Source organism: Mustela nivalis, assembly GCF_964662115.1.
Source record: "Mustela nivalis genome assembly, chromosome: 8".
Lineage (NCBI taxonomy): Eukaryota > Metazoa > Chordata > Mammalia > Carnivora > Mustelidae > Mustela > Mustela nivalis.
In genome coordinates this window covers 66,339,242-66,364,346 of record NC_139027.1, presented here as the reverse complement: position 1 = coordinate 66,364,346, position 25,105 = coordinate 66,339,242, and the positions used below count along the sequence as shown (strand labels likewise).

At 41.4% G+C, this 25,105-nt stretch overlaps 1 protein-coding gene across 18 annotated transcripts in view; it reads left to right on the top strand.

The window, feature by feature from the left end:
* Positions 1-1,541: 1,541 nt before the first annotated feature.
* EML6 (EMAP like 6) overlaps positions 1,542-25,105 on the top strand; it is a 278,846-nt gene continuing 255,282 nt past the window's right edge. For 17 of the 18 annotated variants that reach the window (XR_014314885.1, XR_014314886.1, XR_014314887.1 and 14 more), the window contains exons 1-2: positions 1,549-1,787; positions 2,604-3,333. Coding sequence is in view for 12 of the 18 variants with exons in the window: in XM_082743567.1 (XP_082599693.1) it covers positions 3,137-3,333 (197 nt within the window). In the remaining 6 variants the exon portion in view is untranslated. Of the gene's footprint in view, positions 1,788-2,603; positions 3,334-25,105 lie in introns of all 18 variants that reach the window. The other variant, XR_014314884.1, reaches the window with a different exon arrangement.

Here is a 25,105-nt window from a genome sequence, read left to right as displayed (position 1 = left end):
TCCCAGGACCCTGGGATCATGACCTGAGGCAAAGGCAGACGCTTAATGACTGAGCCACCCAGGTGCCTCAGTATGGCCTTTCTGATCATTTATATTTTTTGGTTATGTCTCAAATCTTTTTCAGGAATTTGCTTTTGTGTTTGGTAGTGCCATTATCTGCACAGTACTACCTGATATATTTGTAGATTCCTGTTCCCTTAAACACAGCAATGAAACCAATTCACATCTTCTTCATTGCTGCAGGCAACAACTACTCATCCAAACCCTAGCACTTCTACTCTTCTGGAGACTTTTCTGCCACTTAGAAGGCTATATTAGAGCTTGAGGTAGTCGAAGAACTAATAAACAATTACATTGAGATCTCGGAAAGGGAAGGACATGCTCCCAATATCATTTGTATCATCCTCTCCCAGTCTTTCAGTCACTGAGATTTTGAAACCTCTTCCCACAGGTCAGCGGTGGTCCCAATTTGAAAACGGGCTACTTCAATTTGAAACGACATATATGGAACTAGAGTGTATCATGCTAAGCGAAAAAAGTCAATCAAAGAAAGACTATCATATGATCTCTGATATGAGGAATTTCAGAGGCAGCGTTGGGGGGGGTAGGGAGGCGTCATAGCGGGTAGGGAGGGAAAATAATGAAACAAGATGGGATTGGGAGTGAAACAAACCATGAGACTCAATCTTAGGAAACAAACGGAGGGTTGATGGGGGTTGGGGGTTAGGGCGAGGGTGGCTGTGTTATGAACATAGGGGAGGGTATATGCTATGGTGAGTGCTATAAAATGTGTAAGCCTGATGATTCACAGACCTGTACCTCTGGGGCAAATAATACATTATATGTTAATAAAAAAAAGAAAAAAATGGACTACATCAGAATTCATAATTCAGTTTGGCCAGTTTTAAGAGGAATGCCTCAGGCATCTGACTTTGAAGGCCAAGGCTGGTTGTTTGTGGTGTGGGCACCTCCCCATTTCCAAAATCTGGTTATCCTCAAGCAGCTTGGGAGGTAGCTCATGGGAAGGCGCTGGCTCTTAGGGCAGAGTGAGACCACACCCCCCAGCATTTTTCTGAAAGGTGGCAGCACCGCACTTTGTTAACATATTAGAATCCATCTGACCAAAATGGAAAATTTAAGTAGAAAACAAACTTGGGCTTTGGTCAGCTAGCTACAGTAACCTTCAGCGACTGGTGCAGAAGAAATTCTCGAGGTGGGGCACACAGATTGTCTCTACTCTAACTCCACTGCTCTTCACAGATACACACGCACGCCGGCCGCCGCCTCAGTCACTTAGGGAACGCAGGGCGCTGACAAGCAGTTGCCCTTGATACGCCTTCCTCTGCACAGCGGGAGAACCGCAACAGCCGCCGACGCTGGTAACGGTCTCTACACGGCCCCCACTGGGCGTGCCCAATTCTGGGACTTGTGGTCCAGCTCCGCGCGCTTCCCGACCCAGCCGGCATTGAAGGGACTACAATTCCCGGGATGCATCGGGGAAAGGGGGGTTACATGGGCGGAGAGAGAGAGGGGGCGGCCCTAGGCTCTAGGGCGTCGCGGTTTCCAAGCGCCGTGATCTCGCCTAGTAACCCGCCGCCGCGGTTCCCGCAAGCGGCGCTGTGGCCCCGCCCCCGGAGCTCCGGCTGAAGGAAGGACCTGTCTCCCGCGGCGCCCCAGTGACGAAGCCTATCTTCGGGTGCGGGAGGCGGGGAACGGAGGGCAGCCAAAGGATTTCGCTCCTCAGTGCGAGATCCGGAACGTGCTGGCGGTGCCCGCTCCGAGCAGAGGTTAGAAGCAGAGAGAGCTGGGCTGCTCTGCGGACGAGGCTGGCTCGGGTGTGGGAGGAAGGAGTGCAGGACACCGACAGAGAGGCAGTGCGCGCGGGTCTGGCTGTCCCTGGGGGCTGGCATCCCTCGGACTTGGGGCTGCCGAAGACCGAGATGTGTGTGCGCACGTTGCGGAATGGGATGGGGGGGCATCTCTGTCCCCGTACCCCCGCACCACCCCTCCCCCCCGCCGGACTGGTGGCTAACCCTTGAGCCCAGGGGTCCCCGTAGATAGATCAGACCCTCCTGAAGAGGAAGTACACGATTTTTTACCACTTGTTAATTAATTTCTTTAGTAGCATTAGTAAGAGCTAGGAGCATTAGTAGGTAGCAATTTCCTGCCTCCAATTGCACTAGTGTCTTGTTTCCTCCAATTCAGAAAAAAATCTTCTACGATGCTTGCTGTTGGAGTTGCTGATTTGTGAGAAATGCTAAGTTCTTTATGTTTTCATTTTTATTTTATTTTTTTCCGGCCAAGAGATGGTTCAAGGAAGCTATGAATTTTAAATTGGGAGCATCTAAAAAATGACCTTTGCATATTCGCCCTGACTTAATGGGGAAACAGAAAGTATTCTCTCAAATCATTATCAGCAACCGCCAGAAGCATTTAGGGCATATTTAATATCATTAAGGAGATGGATCTGGGGGGAACAAGGGGGGCCAGTTGACAAAAACAAACAAACAAAAAACTTGTTAGTTTGGGGATCATTTTCTTGGTCTGGTGACTTATACAAAAAATCTGTTTCTTTCTTCCTCTCTCTTGCATTCTGGGTATAGACTGTCAGTTTCGGATCCAACGATGGTGATGGCAAAGCTTACCCGGGTTCTCTGTCAAATCAAAGCTGTCACAGAATAAATCCCATTGCCTGCTGCGAAGCCCCCACGCACCGCAAACTTCAGTGAGCGAACTGGGTAATCGGTGTTTGGATATGCAGATGCCTGATCTAAAAGGCGGGGTGACCCCCCCAAGAACCTCTCCTGGGGGCCGAAGCCCGCAGGTGCAGTGAAGCGCGCGTGCGGGTGCTGGCGCTCGCGAAGACGCCTTGCCCGGGGAGAGGGAGCCCCGGCGCCCGGCGGGGTCTGGCGGCCGCGCACCGGCGTGTTGTCTCCGGCGGCAGCGGTGGCGGATGATGGTGGTGGCGGGCGCACTGGGCTGTGTCTGTGCGTCGCCGCGGAAATCAGCGCTCGGCGCTGCACACTGAGCCTTTGCAGGTCCTCCGCAGCCCGAGTCTTGGCGAGTACAGACCCGGCGCGCAGGGGCCGCGGACCCGCGCGCGGGGGGGCCGGGGGGCGAGTGGGGTCGGCTTATCATGGCGGATCGGACAGCTCCCAGCTGCCAGCTCCGGCTGGAGTGGGTGTACGGGTACCGGGGTCACCAGTGCCGTAACAACCTGTACTACACCGCCGGCAAGGAGGTGGTCTACTTTGTGGCTGGGGTCGGGGTGGTTTACAACACCCGAGAGCACAGCCAAAAATTCTTCTTGGGACACAACGACGACATTATCAGGTAAGGTGGTGGCCTGGGGTCGTGGGGAAGGGTTGGGTGTGGAGACTAGAAGGGTGAGGAAAGGATGACCAAACGGGCTTTTCTGGAGTCAGATCTGGAGCCAGATCTGGAGCCCTCTGGAGTAAAGGATTCTCTCTGAAACTCCATGGAATTACAGAAGGGCTGCTGATTCTAAGGCTAGGGCAGAAAAAAGGTGGGGAGTGCAGGCAGGTGGGGAGGGAGTGATCTCTTCCCTCTTTATTCCACTGGAAGGCTTGTAAATCTCTAAGGAGTTGAGTGTCCTGCTGCTTTTTGGGTGTTCATTCCTGCTACAAGTGGAAGGATCCCAGGGAACCATGAAACACTTATTCTTGCCCTAACTGGGTAAATGTAGGACCAATAATCTGAACAGTGGGTGTCACCTTTGGCAGGCTCCTCAGTAGGTTCCTCAACAAGCAAGATGATAAAAAAAATCTAGAAGAAAATTTTGCTACAGGTAATTTGGAATCGTCATCCCAGATGCTTTGAAACTGAAAAATTTCTGCAATGGGTGGGGAGTTTTTTCTCTAATACTTCACTTGGCAATGTTCTAATGCCAAAAAACATATTTATACACTAAATGGATGCTTCCCCAACATCACTGAGGTTATAAAAGGCTGGCAGCTGCTGGACCACAAAATCCTACCAGTCAGCCCCTGAAATGACCAACATCTGGCAGTGGGTGGCCAAGACTGGTTAGAAAAACACAACTGGATAAATAGCCATGTTAAGGGGCCTTCTCTGTTAAATTGTAGAGGTGCATATTTTGATTCTTGGCCCTGTCCTGTCATCTCTGGACCAGATGCATTTTCCTTCAGCTCTGGTCAGCTGCTTGTGTGACCAGACAAGGTGTGGTCCAGATGCTGTTCACAGGGAATCCCATTCATTCAGCCTTCGGCAGTTAAGAAAGATCTCCATATGGGAGCCTCACTCATGGGGCAAATGACTTGGTGAGGATAGACAACAACTGACAGAGACCATATTTGTGCCTTCCTAACTTGGTGTGTCCATTGAAGTAGAACAACTTCTATCATATTTCAGAATATTACCGCTTGTGTTCTAAGTTTGCCTTTCATAGTGAGATAAATGGTTGTGTGGTGTAATGTTAATGGTTTTGATTTCTCCTTTGGAAGAATGATTTAAAAGTCTTGCTCCCCTCTTCTAGTGTTTTGCTTATTCTGCAGTCCCCTCCCTTTTTTTCAAGTCCTACAGTTGAAAAATTGTTACAAACTGTAAAAACTTAATATTTAAAAATACAGTGAGATATGTATTTTTTAAAACCTTGACTTTTAGAAAATGAAGATTTTAAATATTAGGAACTCTGCGATTCCCAAGATTAGGTGGAGCTGACATGTAAAACTTTCTTCCTGTCATATATGAAAAAACTACTTTTTTCTTTGCTCCCTGATATAATGAGGGTTGTGAATGGGGCATCCCACTTGATTCTGTCCTGGAGATTTTGCTTTTCTAATTGCCAGGCTGATTATTTAAGTCACAGGTGCAAATGATTAAAAGTGACTTGGGAAAAGGTTAGATGTTTAAAAATTTAAACCTATTATGTTTTTGCTCTTTCATAATGCAGTGCTTTCCATTACACCATCTAAATAAGATGTAGTCCTTTGGGGGAACAGAGAGAGTGGCAATTAAACAGAAAATTCCCTGGGGTTAAATAATATTGTTGTGACAGTTCACTGAACTACTTTGATGTTTTAAACTCCTAATCTTAATTTTTTTTTCTCTAATAGGAAAAAGAAATGCACTGTTGAAACTGAAGGGGGGAAAGGGTGGAGTTGCAGTAAACCGCTGTGATGACAGGCAGCTGGACTAGTGGGATTGTGATGATATATGGCTTAGTTAAACACTCAGGCTGGAAGGAAAGGTGAATGAGCTATTTGTATAACTGGTTTGCAGGAAGCCTCAAGTGATGAAAAGAAAGAAAACACAATTTCGTTTCTGGTCTATTATGAAGGTAGTTGTATCTTTACACTGAATAGTGGTGTAGTGGTATACCTACCTTCAGAGACTGGAGTTTACTACTAAATTTTTTGTGATATTTGGTTAGGGTTGAGTATGTACAGGTGAGCAGAGTTCTTTAATATCCACGTATGTCTTTGCACATAGGAATAAAATTAAGTCCAACAGATTAAACACAAACCACAGATCATTATGTAATTAAGGACTGTAAAATTAGACTGTTTATGTTGTTATTTTGCCTTATCTTACACATATTTCTTTTTCTGATAAATGCAGGATGCTGAGCACTTTTGTTTTTAGCTTTAGTGAGACTGATGAGTGGCATTTCTTTCATTATTTTATTTCCATAAATATATTGAATATTTCAAATTAATATTGTAAATTATTGGCAATCTTTATGTATTAGTTGTGGATATAGACAGGAAAATTATGGTCTTTTATCTTTATGAATTTCAACTCGTGTTCTTGTTACAATACTGATTTTCCCTTTAACATATTGCAGTTAGCTAGTGAATGAGGAGGTCTATAGCTAGGTTTCAGTGCAAAAATGTTTTGGATTTTTGGAAATATTATATGATCATTCAAGCTTCTAACTCTGGATTCTCAATGAGATAATGTAAGTAATTGTTAGCTTTTGCCTTAGCTTGAAAGCTATATTCATAGTGCATATATTTCCTACTGCTTTATTTATTGTGCTGCTTTCTCCAGAATATTAACTAGAAAGCAGCCCAACAAATATTGATACTATACTCCATTTTATAAAACCATGTGATCTTTGAGATCACAATGAACTTTAATAATAATGTAGGATTTGGCAGAGCTCACTAGAGCTTAGCATATGTCTTCCTGATTTGACAGACTATGTGTTTAAGTCAGGTTTTATAAAATGTTGATATGTGAAGCACAATGTAATTTATTGGATGTGGAGGCTTAGTTTTATTCTTTTGAATGATTACCCTTCAATACAGATAAGTTAGAGGATGATGCCTATTTTTGCCCTGATAGCATGGTGACAGGACAGGTAAATACTAGAAGCAGTGTTTGCTCTCAGACTAACAGCAGGACTCAAATCAGGCTTAAAGGCAAGGCTGGCAATGGAGACTGGGATATTTACTAACTTGGTTTCTACTTCAATTAGCCAATCATGACACAAATGGAGTAAGTGAAAGAAAAGGTCATGAACACATTTTGCTCTCTGTCGCCTTCCTTCCATTTTCAGTGACTCCATTTAAGACGTTTATCTCCTTACTCTGCAATGGTATATTGTTTCTCACTAGTTCCCTGTCTCCATTTTCCTTTTTCTTATTTTTTCACTCTCTATTGTGAGGAAAGTTTTTCTGCAATACTCTTTCAGGGGAAGGAATTTGTATTGACTTTGACCTTGAACACACTCAGTGTTGAACCCCCACTGTGCTGTTTACTGGAGTCATCTGAATGAGTGGTTTGGCCACTCAGGGCCTTGTTTGTGAAATGGGGATAATAATACCTAAACTGCAAATTTTAACTTTTGAAAGTAATATATGCAAATAGTTTAGATGGGGACCTGGGCCTGAGCTGGTGTTCAATAACTTCTCTTAGTAGTGATATTAGTAGTATTCCATTAAAAGCACACACTTGCACCATAAACAAAACAGACTGTAGTCCACGAGCTGAAGCTTAAACTCCTTAGCTTTCCATTCCTTCTGCCCTCACCCACTTTTCTTTCCTTATTTTCCTTTTTTTTTTTTTTTAAAGCATAAATTGTTCGTTTCCCACTTGCCATATAAAAAGATTACTCTGTTCTTTCCTGCCTCATACTGGAATGATTTATCTCCCCATCAACCCTTCTCCCCAACAAATGGCACAGTGGTGGGTTGTCAGATCTGATTTGAAAACCAGATCTGCCACCAGTTGGGCGACTTGGGAAAATTATTAAACCTCTGTGAGCCTTAGCTATCATCAGTAAAACAGCTTCTCATCTACAAATTGGAGACTTAAAGTTATCTGCCTTGTAGCTTGTGGAGATTATATACAAGGTGCCCCACAGTGTTTGGCAAACAATGAGTGCCCACTGCAGGGGGCCTGTTTGTTTCCACACCCTGCATGGCCCCATCTGCTTCAGCTTCACCACTCCCACAAGACCTTATAACACCCTTAGATGAAGGCGTGCCTTGCACTCCTAAAGTTTTGCATCTTTTTTTTTTTTTAAGATTTTATTTATTTATTTATTTGACACATCACAAGTAGGCAGAGAGGCAGGCAGAGAGAGAGGAGGAAGCAGTCTCACCACTGAGCAGAGAGCCCGATGCGGGGCTCGATCCCAGGACCCTGAGATCATGACCTGAGCTGAAAGCAGAGGCTTTAACCCACTGAGCCACCCAGGCACCCCAAGTTTTGCATCTTTTGTGACCCTCGCTGCTCACTTAATATGTATCATTTAGTACCTTCATTCTGAATATTTTCATTTATAAATGTATATAAATTTTCATTTATAAATGTATATAAGCTTTTTGAGGATGAGAATAAATTTAATAACCAGAGCCAACATTTCTTGAGTGTAGACCCAACATTTCTTGAGTGTAGCACTTAATGTGCTACAGATTTATCTCATCCGTCCTTTTAACAACCTCATGACATTGGTACTGTTATTAGGGTAAGTAAAGCTGGCATGGCAAGGGAGAGGTTACATGTGAAAGCACCAGGGTGAGGAGGAATTTGGTGTGCCCAGAATTCTGGTGTAGATACCCAGAGAAAAACCAAGGTCATTATATTTCTCATCCAGGTCATTAATGCCTCAGGGGTCTTGGTACCATATGTTCTAGATTTCCCTGGACAGTCACAAATATTCCATTCAATTATTGTTATAAACTTGTTCTTATCATATTGTGGGTCTCTGTTTTTAATTCAGAATGTATGACCGTGTGTGTGTGTGTGTGTGTTTAAGATTTTATTTATTTATTTGACAGAGATCACAAGTCATTCCTGTATGACCATGTTTTTATTTAGAAAAAGTGGTTACTATATAATGGGTCATTGTTTGAAAACATGGTACTGGAATATACTTTCTTACAAAGAATGATATTGGCCCCACAACCAACAATCAGTCAGAATGTAGGTTATACTGTGGTAAGTGAAAAACTGTTCCATGGCCGCATTTCTAAGCAGAGCTGTCCTAAGGCCTCTTCTACCCACAAGGATTTGGATATGAACACTTTGGCAATATAGGTGACATTCTTGCCACCAAAAAAAGGAAGCTGCTGGGAAGGCTTTGCTGTCTTTGGCTTGCTGGCTTTGCTTCTGGGACTTTCTCTTCCTGAAACCACATAGAAATCCATCCTTAAGCCACCAAACTACACATTTTCAATAGTCAGACTTCTCTTGTAGTTTTAGCCCAAATCTGTCATATGTGGATTGGTCTTAAGTGTAATTAAAGAGTTTGAGAGCAGATATTTCTTCTCACATATCATTGTTCTTAGGCATCACCTGAGCACATGCTAAAATCTAGCTTCTAAGTCAGTAAGTCTGCTTTGAGGCCTCACAATGTGCATTTCTAACCAGCTCCCAAGTTATGCTAATGCTTTTGGTCACAGGCCACAGCAAGGTTTTAGGGACCTCAGTAGTATGTTTCAGAGCTCAGTGGACCAGTGTTGTTTTTTTCAACCCAGATGAGATTGCTATAACTAAATAGACTTTTAATAATATATATGGTCTATACATTTACTAAATTCTTAAATTAACAGATTTTTTTTTTCACTAAGATGGTACCTAGCCCTGTGTTCTAAATGTTCCAGAAAGAACCAAGCAGGCACTGATTGGAACAAGTTAAGGAGATGGCTTGTCCCTGTGAGCAATGGAAGAGATGTCCATAGCCTTTGTGTAGACATGTGTTTTCTAGTATCTTGAGGGTATAACTAGGAGTGGACTTGCTGAATCATATGGTAACTCTGTGTTTAACTTTTTGAAGTCTGCCGAATTGTTTTCCAAAGCAATGTATAATCCTACCACCAATGTCTGAGAGTGCCATCTCCTCTGCAGCCTTGCCAACAGTCATTGTGTGCTGTCTTTTTGATTATAGCCATCCTACTGGGTGTGAAATGGTATCTCATTGTGATTATGATTTGTATTTCCCTATTAATTAATAATATTGATCATCATTTCATAATTCATTGACAATTTGTATATTCTCTCTGGAGAAAATTTCTATTCAAATCCCCATTTTTAATTTTTTTTTTATTGTTGAGTTGTAGAAGTTCTTTATATATTCTGAATATAAGTCCCTTATCTGTTATTTGAAAATATTTTTTCCTATTGTGTGAGTTAAGTTTTTCACTTTCTTAATGATATCCTTTGAAGCACAAAAGTTTTAAATTTTGATGATGTCCAATTTTTCTTTTTTTTCTCTTGTCCCTTATACTTTTAGTGTTAAATCTAAGAAACCATTGCCTAATTTAAGTCATGAAGATTTATGCCTACATTTTCTTCTAAAAGTTTTAGCTTTGACATTTAGGCAGATGACCCATTCTGAGTTAATTTTTATATATGGTGTGAGGTGAGGGGGGGGGTCCAAATTCATTCTTTTGCATGTGGATATCTAGTTGTTCCAACACTTTCTATTGAAAGGACTATTCTTTCCTCTTGGAATTGTCTTCGATGTCTATAACCTTTAATTCCCCTAGCAGAGGGTCCATCCTTCTCATTGAGAAGATACTGAACATTTGGAGACCCAGAAACTGAAAGAATCTTCACAAAGATTAACTCAGAAGTAATAGAAATCTGTGCTTTGGTTGCTATCCTGATTGAAAAGATAGTGTTAGAAACTATAAGGATGTTTATATTTTTATATATTTAAAGAATAAAACCATATTTATACTTTGAGGAGCCAGTGCAGTATTTAGTAACTGCTGGTTTAGGGACCAGCAACAGTCTATACATTGGCTTTGTTTACTCCCAAAGATTCTTGCTCTTTAAAAATGAATTTTCAGCCTTTGGACTTGCTGCTGGAGAAAGATCTCTTGAGGCAGCAGAAGGGAAAGCAGAGGGAGTAGTCAGAGATTGTGCCCCTTGACCTCTACCCCTTTATTAGTTCATTTCTTTCTTTCCCCAGTGGGAGGCATGTACCTGACTGACCTCAACCCAGAAGTTGAAGTATTCCACAGTTGCCATTATTTTTTTTTTTAATTTTATTTATTTATTTATTTATTTATTTATTTATTTATTTTACCACCCCTTTCCCCAACAGCATGAAGGAGGGGTGTGGTAGGCCAGCAATAACTCACTGAGATATAAGAATCTTTCTCTGGACTGGCACTACATAAATAGGTTTGTCAGAGTTATTCTAAAGCTATTGAGAATTATTTTAAGGCACAAGGATTCATGTTAAGTGTGCTGCTATTTAACAGGGTCATTAAAACATTTTTCTGTATTCATTGTGAGTTGATTTTATGGGTAAGAATAAAGCAGGATCCACAGATGACAGGATGCCTTCTAAATAAGAGATCAGGTGCAAGAAACTGAAACTTTTTCAAAGAAACACAATTAAGGAGAGGATCATAAGATGACAAGAGAATCTTTGGGAACTCAATTATAGGGAGTACACTGGCCTTTCAGGCATTGCACAGTTATCAGGCAGCTATTTCTTTCTCTTTCCCTAGTTCTTTCTCTTGTAAGAATCACAGATTCTTAAAGATTCATATCTCTGCCTCTCTCTGGATAATATATGCTTTGATTTTCTATGACTGCAGACTGGCTTCTTAAGTCAGTGATCCATTTTGCACATAGTCACCCTGCTCCAAAATTCATTTCAGCCCTTATGCATACATGACTATCCAGCTTGGTCCTGCAATACCAGTTGAATTGCTCACTCTTTTGCGTCTTAATTCCAGATTTCCAGAATCTAATTGGCTTAGCACCGGACAGGATGTCCACCCAGTCCAATCAGCTGTAGCCTACAGGGTGGGGCCGTATTTCAGAGGGCTGCCTCTTCAAGAAGGTTTGTCTAAGATAACATTATACTCAATGGGGGAAAAAACTGAGAGCTTTTCCCCCTAAGGTCAGGAACAAGACAAGGATGTCCATTCTCACCACTTTTACTCAGCAGAGTGCTGTAAGTCCCAGCTATAGCAATCAGAAATACAACAAAAAGAAATAAAAGGCATTCTGATTGGTAAGGAAGAAGTAAAATTTTCAGTCTTTGCAGATAGCACAATACTATAGATAGAAAACCCTAAAGACTTTACTAAAGACCTACTAGAACTGATAAATGAATTCAGTAAAGTTGAAGGATACAAAATTAATATACAGAAATTGGTTGTGTTTCTATACACCAATAACAAAATACCAGAAAGAGAAATTAAAGAAAATATTTATAATTATAGCAAAAATAATAAAATACCTAGGAATAAACTTACCAAAGAGGTGAAAGACCTATACTTTGAAAACCATAAAACATTGGTGAAAGAAATTGAAGATGACACAAAGAAATGGAAAGACAGTTCATGCTCATGGATTGGAAGAACAAATATTGTTAAAATGTCTATACTACCCAAAGCAATCTACAGATTTGATGCAATCTCTATCAGAATACCAACAGTATTTTACACAGAGCTTGAACAAATAATCCTAATATTTGTATGGAACTACAAAAGGCCCCGAATAGCCGAAGCAATCTTGAAAAAACAAAGCTGGAGGTACCACAATTCCAGATCTTCACATTATATTCCAAAGCTGTAGTAATCAAAGTGGTGTGGCACTGGCACAAAAATAGACACATAGATCAATGAAACAGAATAGCAAGCCTAGAAATAAACCCACAGATATATGGTCAATTAATCTTTGATAAAGTGGTAAGAGTATGCAATGAAGAAAAGATAGTCTCTTCAACAAATGGTATTATGAAAACTAGACAGCAGCATGCAAAAGAATGAAACATCACACACAAAAGTAAACTCAAAGTGGATAAAGGACCTACACGTAAGACCTGAAACCATAGAAATCCTAGAAGAGAACACAGGCAGTGATTTAAATGATATTGGCCATAGCAACATTTTTCTAGATGTGTATCCTGAGGCAGGGGAAGCAAAAGCAAAAACAAACTATTGGGATTACATCAAAATAAAAATCTTCTGCACAGCAAGGGAAACAACCAAGAAAACTAAAAGACAATCTACTGAATGGGAGAAAATAGTTATAAATGGCATATCTGATAAAGGGTTAATATCCAAAAAATATAAAGAACTTATATAATCCCCAAGCCCCAAATAATCCAGTTAAAAAATAGGCAGAAGACATGAATAGACATTTCTCCAAAGAAGACATACAGATGGCCAACAGACGCATGAAAAGACGCTGAATATCACTCATCATCAGGGAACTGCAAATCAAAATCACAATGAGATGTCACCTCACACCTGTCAACATCAGAAACATCAAAAACACCAGAGACAAGAAGTGTTGGTGAGGATGTGGAGAATAAGGAACCCTCATGTACTGTTGGTGCGAATGCGAACAAGTACAGCCACTGTGATAAATAGTATGGAGGTTCCTCAAAAAATTAAAAATGAAACTACCCTATAATTGATCTAGTAATTGCACTACTGGTATTTACTCAAAGAACGTGCAACACTAATTCAGAGGGATATATGTACTCCTATGTTTATTGCAACATCATTTACAATAGCCAAACTATAATAGCAGCCCAAGTGTCCATCGATAGATGAATGGATGAAGAAGAGGTGGAATAGATATGCAATGGAAATTATTCAGGCATAAGAAAGAATGAAATCTTGACATCTGTAATGACGTGGATGGATCTAGAAGGTATAACACTAAGTGAAATAAGCCAGTCAGAGAAAGGCAAATACCATATGATTTCACTCATATGTAAAATTGAAGAAATAAAACGGCAAGCAAAGGGGAAGAAAAAGAGAAATAAAAAACAAAAACAGACTCTTAACTGTAGAATCCAAACTGATGGTTACTAGAGGGGAGGTGGGTAGGGGGATGGGTAAAATAGGTGAGGGGGATTGGGAGTACACATCATGATGAGCACTGGGTGTTGTAAGGATGTGTTGAATCACGATATTGTACACTTGAAACTAATATGACACTGTGTATTAACTATACTGGAATTAAAATTAAAAAAAAGAAAGATCGTCCGATAAGGGAGGCATGGGCGAAGAGAAGAAACAAATGGCAACTCTACCAGAGGAGGTAGATAAGAAGAGGAGGCAAACTATTTCTTGATAGAAAAACAAACAAACAAAAAACCAGGACAGTGGTGAGAAAAGGTAAGGAAAGGATATTAAGAGGGCTTAACTACAAAATATTGGTGATAAGACACACCATGGAATTTCCAGTTCTCATAAGAGGCCATGCCAGAGTCTCTCTTGGGAATGCTGGCCAATGGCTGGTGACCACAGCCTCAGAGAGTGAAACAGACATCACACATTTGCCCACTGGGGTGCCAGTGCTACTATTGAGAGTGTTCTCTCACTTCTTGGGTTTGATGGGAGAAGGGAGGGGAGTATATGGGAATGGGGCCTATGCTAACAGACACCAGGGAGGTGGCCAGATGGCACTCACAGGTTTCCTGGGATTGACACAGCCTGCAAGGTGATCTTGGTGGCACAGTTCTTTACCAGTTGGTGAAGAAATATTTTCATATTTATTACGGCACAGATACTGGTGCACATCTTTTTTTTTAATTTATTTTTTATTTATTTTCAGCATAACAGTATTCATTATTTTTTCACCACACCCAGTACTCCATGCAATATGTGTCCTCTATAATACCCACCACCTGGTACCCCAACCTCCCACACCCCCACCACTTCAAACCCCTCAGATTGTTTTTTAGAGTCCATAGTCTCTCATGGTTCACCTCCCCTTCCAATTTCCCCCAACTCCCTTCTCCTCTCTAACTCTCCATGTCCTCCATGCTATTTGTTATGCTCTACAAATAAGTGAAACCGTATGATAATTGACTCTCTCTGCTTGACTTATTTCACTCAGCATAATCTCTTCCAGTCCCGTCCATGTTGCTACAAAAGTTGGATATTCATCCTTTCTGATGGAGGCATAATACTCCATAGTGTATATGGACCACATCTTCCTTATCCATTCTTCCGTTGAAGGGCATCTTGGTTCTTTCCACAGTTTGGTGACTGTGGCCATTGCTGCTATAAACATTGGGGTACAGATGGCCCTTCTTTTCACTACTTCTGTATCTTTGGGGTAAATACCCAGGAGTGCAATTGCAGGGTCATAGGGAAGTTCTATTTTTAATTTCTTGAGGAATCTCCACACTGTTCTCCAAAGAGGCTGCACCAACTTGCATTCCCACCAACAGTGTAAGAGGGTTCCCCTTTCTCCACATCCCCTCCAACACATGTTGTTTCCTGTCTTGTTAATTTTGGCCATTCTAACTGGTGTAAGGTGATACCTCAATGTGGTTTTAATTTGAATCTCCCTGATGGCTAGTGATGATGAACATTTTTTCATGTGTCCAATAGCCATTTGTATGTCTTCATTGGAGAAGTCTCTGTTCATATCTTCTGCCCATTTTTTGATATGATGGTCTGTTTTGTGTGTGTAGAGTTTGAGGAGTTCATTATAGATCCTGGATATCAACCTTTTGTCTGTACTGTCATTTGATGCACATCTGTTGAACACCAGCCCTGGCTATGAGTGACATGCATGGACCCTTAGATGATTTTGTGAGGTTGACTATCTAACAGGCGTTGAAAATGACTCTTCCTAAAGCCAGACTTAGAAGCTACCTAAGGCTCCTGGTTGCCCAGGATAAGGTTCAAGCTCCTTTAGCAGAGTCTCCAAGGCTTCTTACAATCTGGTTCCTAGCTCCTCCTCCATCCCGATGTTCCTCGCTGTCCTTATAACATCCTCCAGCCACATCAAACTCCTTGCAGTTCCCCAAGCCCAGCTTCCTATTTTGTGTATCTTTGTCTTTGCACGTGCCATTTTGGCTGCCTGCAATGACCTTTCACTTCTGTACAATCTCATTCTGCCTCTAACCTCAGTGTAGTGTGACCTCCCCTCCACTGCCCCCCACCCCCAAGCCTTCTCTGATAACTCAAAAGCCTATTTTAGGCCCTTCTTGCTCTATATGTCCAGGCCACAGTGCAAGTACCTGCCTTCTGGAATCATTGCATTGTGTTGCATTTGTTGACTTACCCATCTCTCAACCTGGTCTGAGTTCTGAGTATGTTCCCTTGTATGGCACATGTTGCTTAGTAAGTCCTTAACATATTTTTATTTGTCATTAGTTCTTCATATCTCAAATTATTTGTAAGTAGTGAGGTGTGAAAAGGAGATGATATTTCTATAGGACTCCTTCTATACGTACTTCACAAAGAGAAAATCCTGAAAATATGTTGTCAGCTGTCATGTCAAGGCAGGATTCAGAATTTTGTTTTAAAAAAAATTCGGATGGCAATAATGACCAATTACTGCATTGCTGTTAAATCAGACTCCGAATCCTATCTAGCTCTTTCCTTCTGTTTTCCTGGTCCACATGGAAAATCCAGCCATTGAAGACACAATGTTTTTCTTCTGAATAATGTCCATGGATCTTACAATGAATGAAACGCCTTTTTTTTTTTTTTAATTACTTAAGATTTTTTTACTGTGTTGGGGCACCTGGGTGGCTCATTCGTTAAGTGTCTGCCTTCAGCTCAGATGATGATCCCAGGGTCCTGGTATGGAGCCCCCTGAGCTCCCTGCTCAGCAGGATGCCTGCTTCTCCCTCTCCTGCTCCCCTTGCTTGTGTTCCCTCTCTCGCTGTCTCTCTGTCTGTGGCAAACAAATAAATAAATAAAAATCTTAAAAAACAAAAACAAAAACCCACCACTTTCAAAAAAAGATTTTTTGACTGTGTTATGAGGAAAATTTTGATTTATATCTTTTTAGTTTTAGGAAACATGGCCATCTTTTAAGCAACTTTTGAAAATATGAGGTAACGTTTGTAAAAAGGATGTTTGCAGAGATTGTAAAGTAACATCTGCTGGCTCTAAATGAAGCAAAGTCTTTCCTGGCCCGGAAGAGTTTCACACAAAGATATAGAAGTAGGCGTTCAAGGACAGGCCTCCTGGAGAAAGTGACTTTTGAAGGATGACAAGCAATTTGGCAGGCCAGATGGAAAAATCGGGGAAAGAGGGAACACCAAGGAGGGAACAGCTTGTGCAAAGGCTCAGGGGTTCAGGAGCCTGGTCCCCTGAAGAGAGAGTAAGTGGTTTAGCACTGTGGGAGTGAAGAAGGTACTATGGAAGATTAAGCTGAGTAAGTGGCCTGCCGCTGGATGGCAAAGGGATTTACAGCTCCTCCCACAAATTATGGGGACCAGTGGGAGGATTTAAACATTTAAAAAGGCTGATTTACATTTTAGGAAGATCATTAAAGTTAGAAGATTTCTACTTTATTTATATTAACCTTTTCTTTGAGAATCCTCCCCACGCCTTTTTTCTTCAATGACAAACTTCTCAGAAGCAGGAGCATGGCGTGTATGGGGAACCAGTTCCTGGGGGAATCTAGTCAGATGCCTGACTGTGGGCATGGTGTTTAATATGGGCCTCATCTAAAAATGAGCCAGCTGGCTATGTGATCTCTAAGACCCTTCTAAAATCCATTCTAATTAAAGTGTGGTGATTCTGAGTTGTCTTCTTTACTGCCTTTTTCTTATCTCTTGTTTACTCCTTAACATAAAAAATTGGCCTCTCCCTCTACCAGCCCCTGCAGTCTTTCTCTGAAAGGGCCCCAGTGACCTCTGCTGTCAAATGGGGTCCTGTCCAGCTTAATCTCTTCACAGCATTGGGTACAGTTGGTCACCCTTTATTCAATATCCTTCCTTTTCTGTTCTGGAGGTTGTAGCCCCCTGGTTTTTCTCTCACCTCCCTCACTGACCTTGATCTCTAAGTCCACCTTTTATATATAGGGCCCTCTTAACATTGCTCATCAGGTTTTCCTGCCCAAAATGCATGACCTAAGGCTGGTCATGAGGAAATAGACCAATGCAAAGTAAGGGAATTTCTTCAATGCAGTTGGTCTGTAATTTGCAGAAAAGAAAAATTAAGAAAAAAAATTGTCATTCTCATAAAAGAGAGATTGAAGAACGGTTCCAGATTAAAGGAGACTAAAGAGACTCAACTAAGTGCAGTATGAAATTCTGCATTGGGGTGGGGAGAATTATTATAACTGATGATATTGGGACAGTTGGTGAAATTTGAATATGAACCCACATATTAGTTTAATAACAGAATTCAATTGTAGCAATGTGGTTATGTAGGAGAAAGCACTTGTCTTAGGAGATATGTGCTAGACTATTGAGGAGTGAAGTCATGAAGGCTGCAAATTGCTCGCAGCCATTTCAGTAACAGCAGCAGCAAATATGACAAAAATAATGCATCTGTGTGTCTGTCTGAATGAGTGTATGTGTTTGTGTTCCTCATGGCATCTGTTCTCTCTTCTTATTCCATGCTCTTTCTGCAAGACCTCTTACCCATTGCATCCTCCCTACTTCCATCCTTGCCCTCCCATTCTGTTCTCAACACAGCAGCCAGGTGATCTGGTTGCATCAGAGGTCAGGTAGTGTCAGTTCTCTGCTCAGAATCCTTGGAATAATAGCCAAATGGCCTGTAAGCCTCTATGGGAATTTGGCCTCCTATTACCTCTGTGATCTAACTTGTTTTCTCCCCATGCCTTGCCTCGCCCCAGCCACACTGACCTCCTATTTGCTGCTCAAAAACCCAGGTGCTTTTCTGCCCTAGGGCCTTTGCATTCACTCTCCTTTCTGTCTGGCTCCTTCTTCCCTCCAGACATCCATGTGACTTTACTCACTTCCCTTAGGTCCCTGCAAAGATGTCATCTTCTCAATGAGGACTTCCCTGACTACCCTATTTAACATTCAGATCCTTCTCCAACACATTCTTTATTATCCATCCCTGTTTTATTTTTCTCCTTAGCTCTTTATTTTGTTCCTTGTTAGCTCTCTTCACTAGAATTTAAGATGTATTTGGGCAGGACTGTTTTGGTCACTCTTTGGCCTGCAATGCCCAGAATGGTGCCTGGTATGTAGCAGATGCTTAATAAGTATTTTTTGAATGAATAAGTGATGACTGGTATTTGTTCATTTTAAGATAACCCCCTTGGAATTTCTGCTTAGAATAGGACTTCTTTTTTAGACCCTCTTTGACCGACTGTGAAACGTATGGATCCCATCTCAGAATAATAGGTCTGTTTTGTTCTGTCCTTTTCTATAGATACTGAAAAGTTCACATTTGGATCAATCTTCATAAACCAATGTACTTATAACCTTCATCCACGTCAAGAACTAGAACATTACCAGCACCACAGAGACCCTGTCGTGCCCTCTTCCAGCTGTAACCCCCACTGCAAAGTTAACCTCTATTCTGACTTCTGACAGTATAGATTAATTTTGCCTAATGTACATTAAAAGAGAACTGTACAGTATGCATTCTTTTGTGTCTGGCTTCTTTCAGTCAACATTCTTTTTTTTTTTTTTTTAAAGATTTTATTTATTTATTTGACAGAGAGAGATCACAGCAGGCAGAGAGGCAGGCAGAGAGAGGGGAAGGGAAGGAAGCAGGCCCCTGCTGAGCAGAGAGCCCGATGCGGGACTTGATCCCAGGACCCTGAGATCATGACCTGAGCCGAAGGCAGCGGCCCAACCCACTGAGCCACCCAGGTGCCCCAGTCAACATTCTTTATATGAGATTTATCTGTGTTTGTACATGATTATTCTCACTTCTGTATTTTTTGTTGTGTAGAAATAGAATTTTTATGCATTCTACTGTAGATGGGCACTTGTGTGGTTTCTGGTTTCTTTTGGATACTATTACCATTCTAGTACAAGTAGACATATATATGCAATTCCATGTAGGAGTGGATTTTCTGGGGCACAGGCTGCACATAGGATCAGTTTTGCTAGGCCCTGCCAGCTAGTTCTCCAGAAAGCATATATCAATTTATACTCCCACTATTACAGAATAATGTCTGCTAATGCATAAAATAAAATACACAAATAGGATTGTAAAGAAAATTAACTATTTTTGAAATACAGTTATTTAATGTGATAAATTACATATGCTTTATTAACTGATACATTTGAAAGGTCTAGCAGTTTTAATAATTATGATTTCAAAGTAGTGATGACTGTACCTGGTGTTTGAGAGGTCTGCTACAGCTGTAATGTAATATGAAAATATCTGTGATGTTACTGGTCTCAAGGTGGTGGTACCACTGAAATTACTATAATTTGTTGCCAACACTCAGAATGATAGGAAATACTAAAGTCTGTTACAAGCTGGTAAAAGTAAAGATTTTTTAATAGTTTTTAGCCCATGTAAGTACATAAATCTTCCTGAATTCTATTAAGGGGTACTTGGGCTCCAGGTTAAGGACTCCTAGGTTAGAGGAATAAAAGTGATTTAGAAGAAAGATTTCTTGAGTGTCTACTATGTGTCATTCACTGTGCTAGGTGCTGGGGACCCAACAGTGAATTATATGGATCTACTCTTGAGGAATTTATGATCTTGAGAGCAATACTCATAAATAAATGATCAGCTGGATTGGTGTGTTCAGTTCTGTAATAACTCAAAGTATGTAAGAGCCTTAAGGCATATACCTAACTCATTCATGAGAGGGAGGGGTGGTCAGAGAAGACTTTTTGGAGGAGGGAGCATCGTTATATTTAGGCTCTGGGCTGTTTACTTGGGTTGTAGGGTGGATAATGGATTATTGCAGAGTAGAGAGACTTGAAGTTATTCGGGAGTGAGATCATTATGGTGGTAATGCAAAAAAAGCAATGTATGTATTCTGAAGAAGATTCTAGGTTTCTGGTGATTGGAGATAGACAATGGGAGAGAAATAACATGTACGGTACTAGTCTGATTTCTGTCATAGTCACCTGGTTGGATAGTAGTTATCATTTACTGAAACAGATTGAGGAGCACATTCAAGGTCAGGGGGGTAGTGAGTTCAACTTTCAACATAGATAGATTGAGGTGTCTGTAAGACATCCTAGAGGTGATTGTACCTATATATGGGTCCTTTGCTCAGTGAAGAGCTCTGGCAGTTGCAGAGGGCATGCAGGAGTTGATGAGGACTCAGAGACCACATGAAGGAAAGAGAAGAGGCCAAGGTTAGGATTTTGAAGATGACTGGCGCGCCTGGATGGCTCAATCTGTTCAGCGTTTGCCTTCAGCTCTGGTCATGATCTCAGGGTCCTGGGATCAAGCCTTACTTCAGGCTCCCTGCTCAGCAGGGAGTCTGCTTCTCCCTCTCCCTCTCCCCTGTTTGTGCTCTCTCTCAAATAAATAAATAAAATATTTAAAAAAAAAAAAGGATTTTGAGGATGATCAACTTTAAGGAGATTAACAGAGAAAGAGGTGCTTGTGACAGATGGGAACACTCCTCCAGAGTAGGAGGAAAACCAGGTAAGTAGAGTGCCCTGGTGGCCAAGAGCAGAGAGGATGTAAAGGAGACCTCCGCAGTCCCAACAGAGTACACCTGTATAAGTCTGGGAAAGGGCCCCATGGACTTGGCAATGAAAGATCACTGATGGATTGCTTTTACTATGCAAAACAGTAGGAATGGTTATTTTTCTCTGGGATGTACTTTCGTCTGTGTTTTAAACTTTCTGTTATAGCACTTAGAATTCAAGGGTCATTTGCTTTTAGCTTTACTTTTCTTCTTACATTTCTTTTATATATCTGGCTCATGCTCCAGTGAGTTTTATGCTGCCGTGAGAGTGAGCAGTCATCTCCGCTTAATGACTTCTACCTCGAGCATATTCTAGCTCTTTTTTTTTTTTGACTATAAGAGATATTGTTACAGACATTGCTTCTTGGTAAAAAGCCTTGCGGGTCTATTATTCTGCATAGTAGGCATGAACACAATCACTTTGGTCAGGCTGTATTTATCTATGCGAGAGCCTGCCCTGCTGACAGTGAGTTCACGAGTCATCCTTCTTGCCTGGAGTAACATTCAGTTTTTAGTCCATATGATGAAATGCAATGGAAGAGACATAAACTGTAGAATGTTTTATAATTATTTTCTTCCCAGAATGTCACTTGGATTTTTATATAATCTATAGGAGGAAAGTGAGAGGATGTTCAATTAAATAAACATGTGTTCAGTGCTGACTGTATAAATGACAGTGTGTGGGCCATGGCAATGACAGTTATCTAAGAGGGAAACAGTGAGTGCCTCTCACTCCCTCCCTGTTCCATCTCCATTATCCAGTCAGCCCCAGGTATGGTTGGTCATGTTCTCTGTGTCTTGCTGCTTTTGTCCCAGTTCACAACTGTGTTAACTGTTGTCTGAACAGTTCTAGTAGCCTCTGGACTGGTTTGCTGGCCCTGCTACCAGTCCCTTACTCAATCCTCTGTTTGAAAACCTGGCTAAAATTAAAAAAAAAAAAAATCAGATTTATGAGCACACTCTAAAAATTCTGGTCTGATTAGGAGCTGGCCAAGAAATTTTAAAGAATTTTCTCATAGAAATACAGAGATAGGTGTATATAAATACGTACACACGTGCACACACACACACAATTTCCTTGCTCTGTCCATTGAGAGGACTGACACGCAATGACACATCGCATTAGGAATACACTTAGCACCCAGAACTTGGTTTCTAAATACCATTCTCCTCAAAAAGATTAGAACTTCTCACAAAAAAGGCTGAGTCTAGGTCTGGGACAGGGAAGATGAGTTTATGAATATCTTTTTATGCCAGAAAGTACAGCAATGCTCAAAGAGTGGGGGAAATGTTAAAATGACATAAGAGCCAACTTAAAGGGACTTCCATTGGCCACATCTGGGAAAATTTGAGTACAAATCATAAATCAATGAATAAAAGGAAAATGTGTACATCTGTAGTGATATAAATAACTATGGGGAGAAAAGAAAGCTCCTTTCTTTACTTCCTTCCTTCTTGGGTAGAACATCAGCTATTAAATATAGCTGGAATGATGGAGTTAGAAAATCAGTAGATGATATAACCAGCTATGAAAGTTTATTGAGGAACGTGGTATTTACATAGGACTTCACTACAAGATACTTACTAATCACTAAGGACAAACAGTAACTACAGTGGAAAAACCTGGCAGACAACATATTAATCAGATGATCAAAGTTAACATAATTAAGAACACAAACCAAGTTACAAAACAAATCAAAACAAACAAACAAACAAACAAACAAACAAAAAAACCTCAAAACAAGCTTCCTCAAGTGGTTCTGGGTTCCAGAATTCCTGCACAATACTAGTACTTGAAATTATCCTTTGAAAGCACAGATTGAAATGTCCCTGCACTGCTTCAAAATTCCTGCTGGCTCTGTTGCTGGTGGACTGGGCTTTAAACACTGGGGCATGGCCCCACCTTGCATTTTTGCCATCATCACCCAACCACAACTCCATCCCCAGCCCTGCTCCACCATTACTGCCATGACACTCTACTCTTGGCAGTGACTCAGACAGTTTCCTGTTACTGCTCACGGCCCTGCTGCTTCGAATGCCTTTCCTGATCTGTCTGTGGGGCAGACTGATTCAAGAGGCAACTCCAGTACACAATCTCTGTGAAGCCTTCTCTGATTTCTTGAGACAGAATCAATGCCTCTTTCCTCTGGAACCGCACAGCATTTTCTCCACACCTCTCTTCTCACACTATGCTATAATTTTCCATTTGTGTGTCTCCCTGCCTCACTTGCTCAACCTATTGGCTCCTCTGGGTCCTGGAGTCACTTTATAAAGTGGAAAGATCTAGGGCTTCAGAGCCGGTCAGACCTCGGTTTGCATCTGTTTGTGCTACTTATTGGTTGTCACCTAGCCAGCCTCAGATTCTTGCTCTAGTCCTACTGGTAGGTTACTATGAAAACTTAACTAGATAAAACATGTAAGGAACTTTGCAAAGTAAGTTGAAGAGAGATAGAGAGAAAAAAAAAAAAACTCACTGGACTCTAAGTTTCAGAACCCCCATACATATAAATATTTCACATATAAAAATTTTCCCCATAATCCTGCAAAAGTTCAAAGGTATAGTCCCATAGCAAGAAATGAACAGAACTGGTTTGGAACCCATTTTTATTGGGCTCCAAAGCCATGCTCTTTCTGTTACGTGGAGACCATAAACCAGGAAGGAGAGACAGAGAGAGCACAGTTACCTTACCTAAGAAGCCCAACGTGAAAAATGTTAAGCTAGAGTTGAAGTCTCCAAGTCACCCTTTAATGGGGGGGGGGGGGGCAGTGGTGGTGGTCAGAGCAGGTAGGCGGATTGAGACCCAGAGCAGACAAGCTGTCATGTGGATGGCTGCCAAAATGGATGAGGGTGAGACTCAGCTCACAGACACTGACTGAGTTCTTGCCAGGAGACACTTGTGGTGATTGCCTTTGTGACATCAAAGGACAGCAAGTGAGGTGAAAAGGACGAGGGCTCAAGACAGAACCTGGGAGACACCCTTACCTTTAAGTTAGGAGGAGAGGATGGTGGAGAGGGGGGCATTTGTGCACAAAAGGGTGTGCAAATGAGTGGACAGACAGGAAGATGGCAGGGAGTGCAGGGACTGGCAGGGCAGGGGCTGAGCAGATATCTGTCTCTGTGTGTATTGTGGAGGGGCTAGAGGTAGTATAGGGGTCCGCTTTGGAGCTCAGCGAAGAGACGGACCAGCACTGGGACTCCAAAGAGGTCAGGGCAAGAGCATTTTCATTCTAGTAGTGTGGGGGCAGAACCCAGATGGCTAGAGCAATGAGTAAGAAGGAACATGTGGAGGCACTAGGAAAGTGTAGCCTAATTAGGGCTACATTCCCACATACTTGGGCACATACTTCCTGGTACCTGGAAGATTATGAGAGTCATCTTACTCATAGGCACCTATTCTGGGAGATTAAACACCCCCAAAATGCCATCTGTTCCAGTAGGGAACGCTGAATAAAGGTGCGAGTGACCATCAACTCCGTCTCTTCCTCCCAACTCTCCTTAACCAAGAGGTACATCTGCCTCAGTGAGCAACAAATCAGACACTTAAAAATCCATTTATTGTTTTCTTTAGGACAGGCTTGTGATTTCACCTGGTTTTATAGAGATACGTTATTTCATTTCAAGATTCATACAACACTCAGTTTAAATGCTTTAGAGAAAAGAAGAAAACAGGTTTGTTGTTGTTGCTTATCCTTACAGTCTGTCTACACTGCAAAGACTAAATCAAATTTTAGGCTCAAATTTCACATGATTCAGAGCTTATTTTTTTTCTGAGTTAGAGTAGCTTTTATTGTTAAGTGATCTTTTTTGTTTTGTTTTGTTATTTTACAGATGGAAAATGATTATCTGCTTATAGGTATGTTTAATTCCGTACGTGTCCTAGTTTCATCCAAACCTCAAAAGCTAATTCAGCAGCTGGCTTTTTCCTTCTGGGTGCCACAAAAAAGTGGAAATCATATTTCTAGCAATAAATCTATGGAAGTATTGAGCAGTAGCATGCCACAGTGATCTCGCTCAGGTGCCATATCAAGGAGGCTTTCACTCGGGAGACATTCCAGAAGTGGTTATAAGCTGTCAGTTACTGGAAGTCGGAGTTACTTTTCTCCTCCATTGTGCACATTTCAGAGAGACTGCCGTATAGCATTGTATATTTTCCACAGCCTGTGCTCATTTGAAGTGAACGCAAGTCCTTGATCTTTTCCCTTAAGCATTTTTGGGAATTACAACTATAGGATTTAAAAAAATAATTTTATGAAATGTGTAAACATTTTGATAAATATGTATGAAGTATAA